This window comes from Lampetra planeri, chromosome 49 (genome assembly GCF_965212315.1).
Source record: "Lampetra planeri chromosome 49, kcLamPlan1.2.h2, whole genome shotgun sequence".
Classification (NCBI taxonomy): Eukaryota; Metazoa; Chordata; class Hyperoartia; order Petromyzontiformes; family Petromyzontidae; genus Lampetra; species Lampetra planeri.
In genome coordinates, this window is record NC_136155.1 from 8,319,372 (window position 1) to 8,337,856 (window position 18,485).

Here is an 18,485-nt window from a genome sequence, read left to right on the forward strand (position 1 = left end):
GACCTTAGCACCGCAATATGTACCGTGAGCGTGAACCGTGCTATGGTGCATGGGCCCTTCATTGACAACCTGTTGCAGTAAAGTGCCCAGTGGTGGTCGTTGCAGCCACTGACTTGTCCGTGGGGCCTCTACCCAGATCTGTGCTCGATGCGCTCGACCCCATCCAGTGTTGCCACCCCCAAAGCCTCTTTAACGACATCGCATCCGTTTTGGTTTCTTGTCTTTTTTAACTCACTTTTACATTTCTATTCACAAAATCAATGAGACCAGGATTTCTAATTCGCCATATTAAGCAAAAACAAGCTTGAGACGGAAGAGCCGTTGACACCGAGAAAATGAAAACGCGAAGAGCAGAAATGTTTGGTATTAACTAGCAACCGACTGTGTCACGTCGCAGTCGGCCTCAGTCGGCAGAACCTGCTCCAGACCACGGGGGCTCCGTTCTGTTGTCGTGAACACGGTTAGCTACGTACGGTGTGAAATAAATTGAACATACTGTACGTATCTACACACAGCAGCAGGTCGATATCAGATGAACTTAACATTAAAACATGTTGTAAACGATGCCCTTTTCCAGCGTTGATATAAATATTTCAAATGCCAGACATTGGCAGATTTTAGTTTCTTGCGTCAAAAGATCCTGGCAGCAGTGGTGGAAAGGCCAGGTTATCTCTAGCACCGCTGCTAACCTGCCGTTGTCCCATGAGGCTCCGTCCCGTTCAGCAAACGGCAAGGGTCAGAACTTTGGTGAGTAGGCCACTGGTAGAAGTTATTCCTTCCATAATGAAACTGGACTCTCCAAATGTGTACTGCATTGTAAAAACAAAACATGTTAATTTACAACTGAATGGATATCGTAACGTGTAAAATATGCACGCTTGGTTGAATACCGTGACTGGCTAATCGAAACCCACAAGGTCAGGCTCAATGTAAGGACGGGTATAGAGAGTAAAACTCGGGTATGCTCCAACTCCGTTGTTTGGACAAAAGACATGTCACACGGGATGTTGCTTTAATGCAAATTCTTTAAAGGTACAAATGCATACACCGCTTCACATTCAAAAATTCCAAATTGTACTTTTCATTTTTATTTCAAGAACCGAACGTCCACTGGAAAGCATAGGACCCATTTCAAAGTAAAAAAAATAAACACGTATTATAATATACCAACGAAAAGACAACTCCAGCTTTTCTACACGAAAAAACACATACCCATGCCACCATACATTCTGCCACATGGAGAGATTCGCCTTTGAATGGCCGCGATTGACCCATGTTGACCCCCCATCCAGGCAATCACAAGGAAATGTCATCGTTGAATTGATAAACGTTGTGTTGTCATGGACCTGCTTGCAACCAACCATATTTCCCTCGGCGAATTCAGCATGTATGATAAACGGCGCAAGGGGAGGCAAAAATAATTTGGTAAAAAATCTGCATTCTCGCATGTGTCATAATTTAACTCGGTAATTAACCGCTGAAAGCTATAATACACCTTTTACACATATGTATAGATTTCAGAAAATGTATTTACTGCCGTGGCATAAACCGGCGAGTGGTGAAAATGTCCACGGTCTTTAGACCTGGCTAGTAAAATGGTTGAAGACTGTTTGGATTCCTGCGTCTGAAGGGCATTTGCTCGTGCCTTATCGGAGGCCGGTAACGCGGTGCGTTCACATTCGGAGGCCTCGCGTGGAAGTTACCCATTTCTCTCGATTCAAAGTATGGGTTGTAATTGCCCGGATGCCCAAAGCTGGCGGAGTCTCCTTGCCAATACGGCGGCTGAGGAGGGAAGCCAGGGTGCATATACGGTGGTGGCGGCGGTGGTGCTGCTGGAGGAGGAAATCCTCGCCCGCCCCCGTGGCTTGGCCCTCGGAAACGATTGTGGAACATCGGAGGCCGGGGTCCCCAGGGTTGTCCAAAAGCGTTGCCATCATGAAAGGGCCCACGTGGCTGCATGTGGCTGAACTCAAAGTTGGGCCTTCCCCTGCCTCTGGCCCTGCCTCTGCCCCGGGGGTTGTGCTGCTGTCCCTCTGCTCGAGGAAGATGAGCTCCGGCCATTTCTGAAGAAATAAAACAGACAACAAATATTTCACACACGTTCATGCCTCGTAGTGTGACTAGCATTACAATTTGCTGCCAGCCAGACTACAGTGGCTATGCGCGCCGGTTAATCTAAACTAAATTTAAAAATATATTATTTCGCCAGGTAAGGCCCACTGAGCTATATAGCACTTTTCAGAAGTGACCTGGCCACAAATGATGGCTTAACGAAGGGGCTTTTCTTCTGGAAATGTAGAGTAGCCAAATACTCTAAACACGTGATGCTGATTCTAAATGTGGAGGTAAAAACCGTGGGGAACCCAAAGTAAAAATCCACGTGACCACGGGGAAAACACGCTAACTCCAAATATACAGTGGGCATCAGGGTCGGGATTGAACCCACGACCTCCTGTATACCAAAATGTTATTTATATTGCTGCCGAGAGGCTTTGTGTAATTATCGAGACTCACAAGATTCACGTCAGTGCACTGAAGAAGAGTCATCACCACCCACCTGGTCGAGTGTTGGCTCTTTGTGAGTTTTTTCCTTTGGCGGCTTTCTCTTGTTCATCGTCGCTGTAGTCGACAGCCTGCAATACATTGGACGTGTTGTATGCACCAGAGCAGGACACACCCAACAACCCATTTAAATGGACATCGCACAGATGATGGCTGCTGCCTTTGGATGGGTTGAGCTCAACCGTCAAAATCAGCTTCCACATTTAAAATTGATTCGGTTGAACCAACTAAACTATAAACTAAACTATTTTCTGAGAATAGGTTTTTCCCCTTTTTTCTGGCAACAAAACAGGTGTTAAGATGTTAAAACACCAAACGAAAACCTTTTACAAGGAATCATGTCTACATTAACCACAATACTTGTGGTCAGAATGCAAACAAAAAACACACTGATAATATCTGCATTGTCTTTGAAACTGTTCGGTCCACACTAGAGACGGCTTTCTTTCGAGCCTAGTTTCAAACGGTGTTAGACCAGAGGACAGTAGCCAAAAAAAAGTTGAGTTATCGATGATCGTATTATCATGGCTATTCAGTCCATAATGAACATCATTAATTATAAATCTATGTTATTTTCATGGCGACACAACGTTTGTACTTGTGCACTGTTGCCAACACAGCAGCACCAGCAGCAGCACCAGCAGCATTACAAAACTGTTTTAAGAGCCAGAACCTTTAATCAGGAACTTGTGGACAGAAAAGAAACAAACATACCTCGGGAGGCGGCTCGATGTCATCCTTCCAAGAAGCATCTGAACCTTTGAGTCTGATGGAAAAAACACATTGCAAGAGAAATTCTTGACTTTTAAAATGTCATTGTTTTTTTTCTCTCAATAGAGAGCAAATGATTTGTGTGCGGCATTTGCATTAAAACAAAAAATTGTATTTATGAAATAATTCTATACCGTTTCAGTTTTTCCGTAAAGATATACTGAGTGTAGTCCGTCATTTCCGGGGTACAGTAGAGAGTGGTGCCAGTCGCGATGCCCTTTTGGGTGACGTCGTCTGCCGAATTGAAGCGCAGGGAGTAGAACGGGTGGGTGACGGGCCCAAAGGTCTCAAACACCTGCGGCACACATGAGACGCACGCTTGCACATGAGAGACTCACACTCACACCAGAGACTCACACTCACACACCAGAGACTCACACACGGAGACTCACTCACACACCAGAGACTCACACTCACACACCAGAGACTCACACACGGAGACTCACTCACACACCAGAGACTCACACTCACACACCAGAGACTCACACACGGAGACTCACTCACACACCAGAGACTCACACTCACACACGGAGACTCACACACCAGAGACTCACACACGAGAGACGCACGCTTGCACACGAGAGACTCACACTCACACACGAGAGACTCACACTCACACCAGAGACTCACACTCACACACCAGAGACTCACACACGGAGACTCACTCACACACCAGAGACTCACACTCACACACCAGAGACTCACACTCACACACCAGAGACTCACACTCACACACCAGAGACTCACACTCACACACGAGAGACGCATGCTTGCACACGAGAGACTCACACTCACACACGGAGACTCACACTCACACACCAGAGACTCACACACGGAGACTCACTCACGGAGACTCACTCACACACCAGAGACTCACACTCACACACGGAGACTCACACTCACACACCAGAGACTCACACAAAGAGACTCACTCACACACCAGAGACTCACACACAGAGACTCACTCACACACCAGAGACTCACACTCACACACGAGAGATGCACGCTTGCACACGAGAGACTCACACTCACACACGGAGACTCACACTCACACACCAGAGACTCACACACGGAGACTCACTCACACACCAGAGACTCACACTCACACACGAGAGATGCACGCTTGCACACGAGAGACTCACACTCACACACGGAGACTCACACTCACACACCAGAGACTCACACACGGAGACTCACTCACACACCAGAGACTCACACTCACACACCAGAGACTCACACTCACACACGAGAGACGCACACTTGCACACGAGAGACGCGCGCTTGCACATGGACGAGCGGTTTGCAAAAACAAAAACCCACGGTCGTACGTCATCACCGGCGGGGGGGGGGAAGAGTGTTCTCTGATGTAAAAGCACTCTCTCGCTCTCTTACATCCACAGCGAAGCGCATCGCGGGATTTTGGTTACAAGGAGGCGCACGGCGGAATATCCGAATGCACACAGGCAGTGGCCTACATGCAAACAGGTGGGCCTCATCAGGCACACGCACCGCGGCCGCGCTGCGCAAGAGGAGGCTGCGGCTCAACTTGGAAAACCAATTTTTGCCCGCGGATAAATTATTCCGTAATTATTGTTATTGCGCCCGTTTTTTTTCACCCCCCAGTGTGAGTGTGAGTTATCCAACAACCCCAATGATGAAAAATTACCTGGAAATCACTTCACTGGGATTTACATGGCAGCAACATCACGCCCTGGTACAGGAAACTTACTAAAAACTATCTATTTTTTTTTTTTTATTTTACCAGGCAAGGCCCACTGAGCTATTTCGCTCTTTTTCAGAAGCAACCTACCCACAAACGATAGCTCAACAAAGTGGCTTATCACGTGCATATGTATAGCTGCCAAATACAGTAGAACCTCAGAGATCGAACGCACCAGAACTCGAACAAATCGGTGTTCGAACGATATTTCCGAAAAATGTTTGCCCCGGAAACCGAACGAAATTCGGAGGTCGAACAGGCAATCGCGACTTGAAAGAACCTGTACGGCTGAGACGCGTATGGCCAGCATGCATGACGCTTGCCCAGACAAAGGTTTTACCGTATGAGAGGCAGAAACAAACCTCTTTAGGTAAGTTTTTAGTTAGAAAGAGCTCCAGTGACTCACAGTGGCAGAAAAGAGGCACAAAAGAGAAAGAACCCCAGAAGGGCAGTTACCCGACGTTATTATGGAAGGGGACTCCCCTTACAAACAATAACACCACCTCCTCCTCCTCCTCACCACCTTCCACTCAAGCCATCAACTCTCGTTACTACAAGTAAAGTGAAGTTCAATGTTCATTTACTTCATTTATTCCATATATTTATTGTGTTTTTTAAAATGATTTTATGCATGTAATTACTGTAAACTTCGTGTAAAAATTCTTTATAATGGGAGATTTCTTGTGTCTGGAACCAATTAATGTAATTTACATTAATTCTTATGGGGAAAATGTATTCGGTGTTCGAACAAATCGGTGTTCAAATGGCTTTCTGTAACGAATTAAGTTCAATCTCCGGGGTACCACTGTACTCTAAACGCATGATTCTAAATGTGGAGGTGAAAAACCGGAGGACCCGGAGAAAATTCCACGTGACCACGGGGAGAAAACTCCAAATATACAGGCATCAAGGGTTGGGATCGAAAACGACCACCTGCATCTGCATAATAGGCGAGGGAGTTAACATCTCACCAACGTTGCGCTTCAAAGCAGGATCCTCCGGATAAAAAGAGTCGTTGAGACTCAGTCAGGCTTTCCTGGGTAACCAAGCGGATTGATAATAATAATAGAGTGCTGTATGCCTTTGCATGGCGGTATGGCCAGCATTGTTTGCAGGTTGGCATTAGAAGTAAAATCAAATAAATGTTACTACAGCGGTGGTCGTGAAGGCAGAGTCGTTCGGCGTACATCCCAGTCGCACAGTAGGCAGGTCTGTTATCGACTTCGCACGGCTCGCGGCACTGATGAACACATGATCGCGGACCTCAGTCCAGTCGCGACGCGCGATGAAGACGGGAACGGCGTGCCTACCTTCCCAACGGACTTTCTGTCCGACGAGAAGAGCAACGTGTCTTCGTTGAGTGGAGACTTGTCTTTTAAGGACTCCACGACCACTGAAATGTGCATGGGAGAGGCGGGGGGGGGGGTTAGTGGGGGTTCAGGTGGATCAATCGGGTTTCGTGGAGTGAAGAGGGTCGATTTTTTTGGAAAACGAAGAGCAAATATTTCACAAAACGCAATGGATTCATGGAGGTGGAAGAACATGCCAAAAATAAAAGGCTTTTTTAGTTTATTCCCCCAGTTCTATCCTGATTGTGATATCGGTGTCACATCATCAAGCTATAAATGCAACTATAAACTACTGATATTTGACCAGGTACGGCCTACTTGACCTATGTAGCTCTTTTTCAGACGTGACCTGGCTATCACAAACGACAGCGCAACGAAGTGGCTTATCGTGTGGAAATTTACAGCAGCCAAATACCCTAAAGGCATGTTGATTATAAATGTGGAGACAAAAATGCACACGACCACGGGCAGAACATGCAAACTCCAAATATACAGGCACCGTCAGAGCCGGGATCGGACCAATGACCTGTATACCAGGCAAAATAGTTAACATCTCGCCACCGTGGCGCCCAACGACATCTTCAAACATTCAAGTCCATTCTCTCATCGAGCAGTGCAACCCTTCTTCGTGTTAGGTTATGGCCCACGGAAGCCGATGTCAGAGCTGCCTCCGAGATCCCCTTCGAGCCACCTCCGTTCCACGCAGAAAGGGGGCAGCACTCTACGCACTCCGCCAGCCGCGATGCGTTTTATTTGCGCGCGATTGTTGGTGACCGAGCTGAGACCATTAACTCGCTGCACTTGACGCACCTGGATTAACCACAGGCGTCTGCCCGGACTCAAACCTAGGTTGCGGGCTCAGCACTCCGACCTCTGAGCCCACCCGGTGGCCTCTCCCAAGAAACGAGGTCTTCAGAGGCTCTGCGAGGTTGGTGCCCCTCGTGACATCCCATGTTCTAGCGGCCACGACGAGAACCGAGAGCGCGCTGTGCCGACAAGAGTTCCATTCCGAGGCACGACGCCCCCCCCCCCACACCGTGACACAACACGCAAGAAGCGACACGGCCCCCCTGTCAAATCCTACTGCCGGACGAGGGCCTCCGTTACTCGCAGAGGTCACTCGTCCATACATCACTAACGGCCGGCCAGTGCGGGTCGGTAACATTTATGGAGCGTGCGACGGTGGCGTTTGCTGCGCTGTCCTCTGCCGAGCACGCAGCGCTGCGACGAGTCAACTCCACAAACCTCGACACGCGTGTGTGTGCGCACCACCTATATCGAGAAACTAGTACAGGCAGTCCTCAACTTGTGAATAGCCGCACTTATGACCGGTTCGCATTACGAATGGGATCTTGGGAACAAATTAAGTTCGTAAGTCGATGAGTGTCCGCATCTCGTTCCCACTGCGCAACCGAGCCAAGCCGGTGCAACCATGGAGACACCAAGGTGACACCAAGGAGACACCAGGTCATCTTTTTCCACTGCACAACCAGAGCAGTGCCACTGACATGACACGCAACGAACACATTACGATGCCAGCATCCCACGTTTAAGCGTACCGACTGACGCAACAAATACGACTCAAATGGCGCGACGTGCGGCGGTAACGATGAACCGCTTCGCCTCCCTGCACCGACCAGCGTGGTGAAGTATGGTCAAACGACTACGACAACCGACAAGGTGCTGGGATGCCTTCATCCAATAGCGGGTTGATGACAAAGTGTTTCGATAATTAAAATCGTTCCAAACTCTTCTAGAGCACAGCAAAGAACAAATCCACTGAATAAGGGAAAACGTTGCCAATGCAATCAGCGATGTACCGGTGGCCTGTAGGATTTCATCAGTTCTGCTTAACACTTTGAATATTTTAAAATCAGCTCGGGTGTTTTGTTGAACGGTGATATATCAGTAATGTAATTAGCAAAAGCGTATATGTAATTGACAGGGAACTCACCTAGTTGGCCCAGGAGGCTGGTGACCACCCCAATTGGCTCCATTTTGACATCTTCGGGAATCTCGATGGTGACCTCGGGCACAGGCGGCAGGTCCTGAGGACAGCGAGCGCACACAGCGGACGGGCGGTCACCACTCGCGTCGCGTCTCTCTCGCTCGAGCGCAGACGCAGTCATCCACACCAACACATCCGGGAATTACTCGCGTGAACACGCACAAGGGAGACGCACTCGGTTACCCTCAATGCAGTTGTCATTATCACCATCATCGGGACATCACCAAACACCTCGAGACCCAAACACCCACACCCCGAGGACTCATCTCTCAGTCCTACAATGAAACAATCCACCTCGAGCCTGCATGCTGATTCCATTGCTCCATCCCTATGGTGCATGTTCCCCTGGACGCGTTACCTTCACTCACAGCCATGCGTGAATTACATTACAGCTTAGACGTCGAATGATACTAAACTAAAAACTATCCTTCACTTTACCAGGTCAGGCTCACCAAGCTATATAGTTATTCTTCAGAAGCGAACTGGCCATAAATGGTCGCTCAATGAAGTGGCTCATCATGTGGACATTTATAGCAGGCAAATATTCGAAACGCGTGATGTCGATTCTAAATGTGGTGGGAAAAATGAGAGAAAAATCCACACGGCCACGGGGAGAACACGCAAACTCCAAATATACAGCAGGCGTCACGGTCGGGATCGAACCCACGACCTCCTGCATAACAGGTGAGGTAGTCAACATCTCGCTACTGCACGATCCTTACCACTTAAATTCATGTAAACACAGTAATCCTATCTCCCAGTATAATCCCAAGCATGCATCTCTCCACGCTTCTCTGCACACCGTGAATCTTTTGCTTCCCATCTTTGTGTCAGTGTCCATGCGCGTCTGGCCCACCGCAGGTAACGAAGCACCGATTAAGTTCCTTCTCCAGACACATCGGCACATCGCTTTGCATGAATGAGGACAACCCGCTCCCCGTTGTTTTAATCATGATGATGTTGTGACTGTGACCCGCGGCTGGCCTGCAGTAGCTGCCCCAGGCTCAACACACCGGAGTTTTTTTTTCTTCTTCCACTTGTCCCTCTGACAAGACGTCCCCAGTTTCTGAGCAAAGTTATCGTTGTTTCGCCGACAATTTGATCTTGGGTCCAACGTTGGGTGCCGAATTCGTGACCGCTTTTTTTCTCCTTCTGACAATTTCCTGAAGTTCATTGCCAATTGGCGTCGCTTCAAGGACCACGTCGTCAACACACATCAGGGGCGGTTAAAGTTTTTCTCCATCGATTTCTCCAATCAAATATTGGGGGGGAAAAACCCATTTCCACCCTCAAGGTGACCAACTGTCAAACTCAACACATTCACCAATAAGTGACTTTAAAATAAAAAAAAAACATAATAGTTATGTCTGTATTTAGAAATTCTTCCACACTGTATGTAGCCAACCGTGCTTATCGTAAGTGCGGGGGCAATGGCCGCTCTTCATAGGACATTCAAAAATGTGCAATGAAAAAGGATAAGAGGAAGGGCCATATTATATACTTTTCCTTTTAAGGCCACAGTGTTATGGATGAACGTGTTGAGTTTTGTTTGTTGTGCTTTGTGCACCCCTGTCAAAGCAGCAGCATCACCAGATGACTTTGTGACTGTGATGAAGTTAAAGCCGTTGTAGTTGCATCAGTAATTTCGCGAGGAATGGCATGACCGCGCGGGGTGATATGAATAAATGAATGGGTAGAATTTTCCAGAGGATCGACATCAATGAGATAGCGTCCCTAGACACACCGACATCCAATGGTGTGTGAGCTCAAGCCATATTGTGGAATAAATAATTAAACACTGAGGAAGCAATTATCTCACGCTAATTACTGAATAATTAACAGTGCATTTATAATAAATGTCTACAACCCATTCGCTCGCACGTCACGGCCAACACTATGCCTTCATTTTCACGTTGTTTTTTTTACCAATTAAAAAAATATATATCTTGCCGATAAAATTTTAGTATATTAAACTTTTTGAGACATGAACGACTTGACGCTGAATTTAATAATAATAATAATAATAAGTAGCAATTGTCAACTCACTTCCCTCGGGCCCGCCAGTAGAAGAATAACCATCAGCGGAGTAAAAAAAAATCAAGAAACACCCTGGGTGGTGGTGGTGGTGGCACCGACTATGCTGCACGTGGCCTGTGACCCGGCATCGCTGTGGAGCCAGCAGCGAGCGTTGGCGGACCATTGCACAAACAAAGTGCCTGCCACAAATGATCCACAATACCTTGCTGATCTCGTCAAGGAGCATAAATCATCACGCTAACTCCGGTCATCCCCCTAGCAGCAACGGCGTGTGGCTCACCATCGAACAAAGACTGCATCGCTCGCTTTCATATGCGCTTCTGCGGCTGTCTGGAACGTTCTTCCTTCCGATATTAGGAAGCCACGGGAGGTATGCACTTATAAATCATTTATATTGAAAACTTATTTCTTTAGAATTGCTCTTTGTGTATCGTTTGTTGTCCTTACCCCAAACCTCCAACAACGGCTGGCTACGTACGATGCGAATAAAAATTCAACATACATATATACAAACGTTGCAAAACTCCCTTCTCGTTGGGTATCAAGCTGCCGTACCCTGGCTCACCAGAAGAAGGCGATAACAGCAAAGTGCGGACTTATCTCCATTTGTCCTATCTGTACAGGATAGAAAGCTGCCCCGTCACATGCGTGGGTTTTCTCCGGGTGCTCCGGTTTCCTTCCGCATGCATAAACTCATCAATTGGTTGGAAGCATCTTAACCCTTTCCCGTTCCGATCACGTACGTGTACGTGTAGGTCATCGTACGTGTACGTCACATACGATGACGTACACGGAACTGGACATGCGGGAGGGCATGTGGCACAGTTTGCCACCAGCTATCGTGGAGTGTGGCCGTGTCGCTACAATTCTCTGCAGTGAGTACAATGTCTTTAAAAACAGCGGCGCTATGCCTCTAAATGAAATAACGCCGAGCCACTCGCACGTTCCGAGATTCAACACTCACCCAACCCTGCAACTTGCAAACATCTCAGAATGGGAAAGTGTTACCGTAAAAAACAAATGGCAGCAAGGCCTTCCTGAAAAAACGAGTCCTTGGACTTCAACGTGGCTTCCTGGATAAATACATAACAATTATGACTGTGTGAAATATTTAATTTGCAGTAGAAAGCCAATGTTGGAATTCTCTTATTTGCAATTCAGAGTGCGTGAGCCAAGCAGGTCGTTATTTGCTTGAGTGCTTTATCGCAGAGGCTGGCAATTCCCCTGCTCTGGTTTAATGCTTCGGCTCTTCACACTTAAATCTGACCATTTCGTTTTTTTATAATTCTTCTGATGAGAAGACGCTGTTGATAAAGAGGTCGCGAGAAGAACGGGCCCTCTTCACGAGTTCCCTCGTGAAGAGGGCCCGACGTTCACCATCCTAAATACCGCTGAACAGTGCCGTTAATGGCAAGCACCAATTATAATAATTTTCATGAGACTGCAAAATTTACAGACCAAACATCACTGTGCAATATTCTCAACTGATTCAGTATACCACCATAGCGCTATACTGGGCACAACATTCAATCAATTGTACACACACGAATACAGTTAAGCTACATTTTTAAAGGCTATATAGACCGGACGCTGAACTCGATCAAGTACAGCGGTGAATGGGTTGATAAATATCAAAAACACATGACGCGGGTCTCCGCGCGCGATTTGCAGGCGGCTCACAAGTGGGAGCTGCTTGCGAACAAGCAGCACGGCACGGCACGACACGGCACGACACGTTCGGGATGCAGCGGAGCATAAAAACAAACACTGAAACCGTCCCCCACCTCCAGGTCCAGCTCGCCCTTCACTTTCACTTTCGGCACCGACTTGGAGGAAAAATAATCGTCTCCAAACTCGAAATCGTCGGCGACCGGTGTTGGCGATGCTGAGGACAGGGACGAGGTTGACTCGTCAGACGAATCGCTGCCAAGGGACGCAAACAGGAGGCAGATTAGACGCCACAGCTCAAACTCCCGCCCAGCGCAGCGCTGTGAATAAAGCGAACATGTACGGTGCACTCTTCCCTGTGAGCTACGCTCAACGTCAGGTAGTCTGCATGTATGTACATATGTTGAACTTCCTTCGCGCCGGACGTAGCCAACCGTGCTAATCAGAGGTGTCTGCAGACAGGCGCCTAAAATCATGGGTGTAGCAACGCAGGCAGAGGTGCATACATTATCATCAATTCTGAAGCTCGCAGCCACGTGCACTGAACCACGTGCGTAAGCGGCAACGTTCGTTTCAATTGCACGAAGCTCTGTACCCGTGGCACACCACGGGAAGGGAAGTAGAGCCAATGCATCAGAAGAGAAAAAATGAGCGGGATGGAAGGTCGGGACAGAAGTCCCCAAGACGGACAAAGAGGAGGGCACGGCTCGAGATGAGCAGCAGGGAGGCCGAGGAGGAGAGCTGGGCAGCAGGAGAGGGAATGACTGGGCCAAGGTGTCAGGGATGAGAGGGTGATGATGAGAGGGGAGGGAAGAGAAGGAGAGAACGAGCGAGCAGGAATAAGTTGCATGGAGCGGCGTCTGTTTTCACTGGGGGCGCGGAGAGGAGAGGGATAAGCAAAACAAATGAAAAGACAAAAACACATTAACGCTGTTGTGGAACATATAAAGAAACTAGATAAGGAGACAAGTCAATTCCACAAATCAGTCTCTCCACTTAGAACATAAGTGTACCGTTTACACAATCCATCGGCCCCACGACCTTCTGGGAATGCATCGTTTCAGCAGCATTGATCCGGCACCAGACACAATGGACCGATCTTGACATGCAGTGGGCTCACCAGCAGTGGCAAGCTCGCTTGAACCACTGGTGCACTGCCAGATGCCACAGGCGAGGACACTCCCCTTCAGTCATGGGTCCTCCCAGAAGGCCATGGGGCCCGATGGGTTGTGTAAGGAATCCTTTAACATTTGACATGAACAGAGTCTCACCTGTCTTCAGCTGCACGGTCTGGGATTAATTTTACATCCATCTCTTCCGAGTCGGTGGCCACCACTTCTTTCTGAAACGGTAACTCCCCTTGTCCACACAAGGGCGCCTTGGGAAGTTCACTTCCCGACATATCGACCGATTCTTGAGGCGAAACGTCTGCTTCTGACGTTACAACGATCGCACTGCTGGATTCGCCCGTGTCTCTTAATTCACCCTGTACGCCCATTTGCGGTGTGTCTAATTGTGGCACTGGTACATCAGAACTCATAAGCTCTTGTGGTTGTATAAGCAGAGTCCCAGATGTGTTATTTTCATCTAAACTTTCCTCATATTTCTTTTGGCCTTCTGAACAGACCTCTGAAATTGAATCTTCACAATCCATCTTGGTTTGTTCTGTAATAATAAAAACAAGAAGTTTTTAAAACATGCGAAAACATAGAAACCGATGAACTGAATAAAAAACATACAAGATCTGTTCCAACTTTTATCCCCAAAGGTAGAGAAAGCTCGTCAAGTCATAACATCGGAGATCACAGGAGATTGATTGGCAAGTCTGAGTAATTAATGGAATGTTTTATCATGTCTTGCTTTATGTAATCGTTGATGCAAATTGCATCTCAAAATTGCTGAGGATGCACGAGCTAGAAGGCAGCCAAACCAGGAGCCGGAGCAACCAACAATTGCCCTCTGGGGTTCTCTACGTGGACGTATTGGCGGTGCACCAGTGCAGCGTAACAACGCACCGGTGCTCATAAAACAGTCTGACGATGTCGCTGTTGCCCTCCTTGAGTGAGCTGCAGGACTCTCCATCAGAAGTTGCACTTAGATTCAGCAGCTGCTTTGTAATTCGAATGTGTGGCGACACCACGAGTCGTAATCTGTTGATGCCACCGTCCGCCAAGAAACGATTCCGGAAATGAATCGAGGAATCGTCCGACCAATTCTAGGGCAGGAGGAGTCAATCTCGCTGCCTTCGGAACACAGAGCAACCAATCGTCATCAGGCTGGGTGCTGCTATACGGCAACAGACTGTGAAGCTTCTTGGTGTTCAGCTGCTCGTAAACATTCGTCTTCCGACTGCTCCGACATGGAGAGAACCGATTTTTACGCACCCCAGAAGAATTTTCTGACCGGGTTTGCGAATTGCGGGAAAATTAATGACTGAAAAATGTATATATTGAGATATTTTCAGCCAATTCATGAGTACTTACACATGTGGGAGGAAACTGGAGATGGAACAGATGCACATTTAGAAACATGCGTTTAAATTATTTTGGCTGCTATAAATTTCCACATGATGAGCCACTACGATGAGCTATCATTTGTGGCCAGGTCACCTCTGAAAAAGAAGGTAATAGCTCAGCAGGCTTCACCTGGTAAAATAAAAAGTTTAGTTTACATTTTTGTGATTTTCTTACCTTTCCTATACTTTGCACTGTGATCGTGTTTTTGTATGGTTCGTTGTGACTTTCTAACCTGCCCCGACTGGACATCTGTGAAAATAGCTTTTTAAATCTTGACTTAAAGCTTTCGTGACTGCAGGAATTCATATTCTTTGGGTCTTTCGGTAAAGGCACGCAGATACGTGACTTTACCGAAAGACCCAAAGAATAAGAGAGCTTCACAACTCCACCAAATCTCACCTCCGCAGTGCTGGCTTACAGGCCCGCGCAGCCACCAACCATCCAGGACACATGGTCCCAGGCATTACAAAACAAAACCAATGTACAAGAGAGCCCCCCCTACATCTTCCTCCCGAGACATTCTCAGGTAAGTGACAAACTTCCCCACGTCCCTGTGAGAGTGCAGACAAGCGGGGAGGGGGTGGCTTGGTGGGGATGCGGAGTCTCTACCTCCAGTGTCACTCATGGCCGCTCTCAAAGCGTTCCTCTCTGTGTGGGTGACGCGGGATCGCGGCGATGCCACGTGTCTGTCGCCTTGGGGACACCTTGGCAGACACGAGGTGTTGGACATGGACATTCAGTGACAGGTTATCAAACAACCGATGAGCATTTCGATATCTGGATCGAAAAGCGTAGCACTTTTAAAATAATGAAAATAGGGAGATTGATCCATCTGAGGCAGATACAGATTTTACCCGATACACCGGATCTGATGACACACGCAGCTCAATAGGATACAATGAAGGGTGCAGCATGTTGACAGTCCGACAAGCTCCCCCCTGTTTAACCTTAACAGACTGTTGGGCAAGTGCTGTTAGCGAGCACCTATTAAGGCCGGTACGGCACACAAGGGGGTGGGTGGTCAACACCATGCCTGGCTGCCTTTGTCTCCCCAGTGACGATGTTTACACACCGTACCAGGTACTCATTTGAGTCTACTTTGGGGAGGCCCAGGAACGGTTCAGATAAAGTCATCGGTGTTGGCCGTGAGCGGGAATCGATCTCGAGTCGCCAGGTTCGTATCGCAGCGTGTTCACCGCTACTCCACCGCTCCCCCTAAACACATCCACAGTGTAGTAGTAGGTTTTTACCCTTTTAAACTGGTACAAAACTGACACCTTTATTCAAGGCATCATGTTTGCAATAACCACAACACAAGTAGTCAAAAAAGCAAACAAAAAGAAGCAACTCTGATAATGATAATAATATGCACTGTCCTTGAAGTTGATTGGTCCACACCCGAGACGACTTTCTTTAGAGCCTAGTCCTCATTGGTGTTGGACCAGATGACACCAGAAGGCGTACAACTCAAACACAGTGCAATATCAGAGTATTGAGAGCTCGGGGTAAGCATTTACACTATGAGATCTCTTTTACCAGTGGCAAAATATAGTAGTAGGTTTTTACCCTTTTTAAACTGGTACAAAACTGACACCTTTATTCAAGTATTGAGAGCTAAAAAAGAGATCTCATAGAGTAAATGCTTACCCCGAGCTCTCAATACTCTGATATTGCACTGTGTTTGAGTTGTACGCCTTCTGGTGTCATCTGGTCCAACACCAATGGGGACTAGGCTCTAAAGAAAGCCGTCTCGGGTGTGGACCAATCAACTTCAAGGATAGTGCATATTATTATCATTATCAGAGTTGCTTCTTTTTGTTTGCTTTTTTGACTACTTGTGTTGTGGTTATTGCAAACATGATGTCTTGAATAAAGGTGTCAGTTTTGTACCAGTTTAAAAGGGTAAAAACCTACTACTATAGTTTGCCACTGGTAAAAGAGATCTCATAGTGTACATCCACAGTGGTACCGTATGAGGGCATATGAACATACTACACACGTGAATTCATGTACACAATAACTAAAGTAGCGAATGCACGTATAATAAATACATAATAAACAAAGGTGCTCCGTTGTACGAAACGCAAAGTGGAATTCGAGCGGAGTGAGAGTCTTGAGTGAGACATTCTGCAGCCAGACAGTCTAGGATGATATTCTTAGGTTTTTTCGGTAAAGTCACGTAGGTAAAACATCAAAATTAATTAAAATAAAATTTTAATTTTGATGTTTTACCTACGTGACTTTACCGAAAAAACCTAAGAATATGAATCCTTGCAGTCACGAAAGCTTCAAATCTAGAGTCTAGGATGAGGTGGATTAGTGAGGCAATCTCGAGCAAGGCAGTAGAGATCGAGTCAGATTGGAGATGCAGTCTGGAGCGAGGCGGTCTGGAGGCAGTGTGGAGTGAGGCAGTCTGGAGCGAGGCGGTGGTGGTGTGTATAGTGAGGTGGTGTGTGTGGTGAGGTGGTGTGTGTGGTGAGGTGGTGTGTGTGGAGCGAGGCAGTCTGGAGCAATGCGGTGTGTGGTGTGTGTGGAGCGAGGCAGTGTGGAGCGAGGCGGTGGTGGTGTGTATAGTGAGGTGGTGTGTGTGGAGCGAGGCAGTCTGGAGCGAGGCGGTGGTGGTGTGTATAGTGAGGTGGTGTGTATGGAGCGAGGCAGTGGTGGTGTGTATAGTGAGGTAGTGTGTGTGGAGCGAGGCAGTCTGGAGCGAGGCGGTGGTGGTGTGTGTGGAGCGAGGCAGTCTGGAGCGAGGCGGTGGTGGTGTGTATAGTGAGGTGGTGTGTGTGGAGCGAGGCAGTGGTGGTGTGTATAGTGAGGTAGTGTGTGTGGAGCGAGGCAGTCTGGAGCGAGGCGGTGGTGGTGTGTGTGGAGCGAGGCAGTCTGGAGCGAGGCGGTGGTGGTGTGTGTGGAGCGAGGCAGTCTGGAGCAATGCGGTGTGTGGGGAGCGAGGCAGTCTGGAGCGAGGCGGTCTGGAGGCAGTGTGGAGCGAGGCAGTCTGGAGCGAGGCGGTGGTGGTGTGTGTGGTGAGGCGGTGTGTGGAGCGAGGTGGCGGTGTGTGTGGTGAGGCTGTGTGTGTGGAGCGAGGTGGTGTGTGTGGTGAGGCGGTGTGTGGAGCGAGGTGGTGGTGTGTGGTGAGGCGGTGTGTGTATAGCGAGGTGGTGTGTGTAGTGAGACGATGGTGGTGTCTGTAGTGAGGCGGTGTGTGGTGTGTGTAGCGAGGCAGTATAGCGAGGCGGTGTGTATAATGAGGCAGTATAGTGAGGTGGTGTGTGGCGGTGTGTGGAGTCACTCACGCTGCTCCACGTGCGTAGTGCGACGCGGCAAGGCCCAAGAGTCCGCGGTGATTTGATGAGTCTTTATTCCCGCCCAACAATTGCATTTTCAACTAAGGGTCCGTGGTGATTTGCATCAAGGCGTAGCCATGGAGTCAACATTGGGGGGGACCAAATTTGAAAAATAATTTCCTGCCAAAATATTAAAAAATTCACTAACACATGGGATGGACTTCTTTTTATTTACAATAACGTCTAATAATGTAATGTATTACATTGCTCTGTTTTTACTTTTCTACCATTTATTGTTTCATTGTATGTAATGGCAGAGTTTAGGGATTAATAAAGTACAACCATAACCACAATCATATAAACAGAAATCTATGCATTGATTTATATGAAGACAAGTCCAGATATTGTTGCCAAGGTTTAGCAAATTTTGTTTTTATTTACATAGCATAGCAATTGTTTTTTTATACCAAAATATTGGGGGGACATTTTGAGCATATTTGAATATTGGGGAGGATGTGTGTTCCCCCCCCACCAATATATATATGACTAGCTGTACTACCCGGCTTCGCC

At 47.7% G+C, this 18,485-nt stretch overlaps 1 protein-coding gene across 1 annotated transcript; it reads right to left on the reverse strand.

Annotated features, from left to right (window-relative positions):
• Positions 1–995: 995 nt before the first annotated feature.
• Positions 996–17,990, reverse strand: NAF1 (nuclear assembly factor 1 ribonucleoprotein). The gene is made up of 10 exons (XM_078615982.1): positions 17,925–17,990; positions 15,241–15,335; positions 13,387–13,780; positions 12,232–12,370; positions 8,357–8,450; positions 6,364–6,446; positions 3,468–3,628; positions 3,277–3,328; positions 2,558–2,633; positions 996–2,063 (listed from the first exon to the last, which is right to left on the reverse strand). The coding sequence occupies exons 2-10, from the start codon at positions 15,254–15,256 to the stop codon at positions 1,588–1,590; spliced, it is 1,491 nt and encodes a 496-aa protein (XP_078472108.1). The 5' UTR covers positions 15,257–15,335; positions 17,925–17,990; the 3' UTR covers positions 996–1,587.
• Positions 17,991–18,485: the final 495 nt, after the last annotated feature.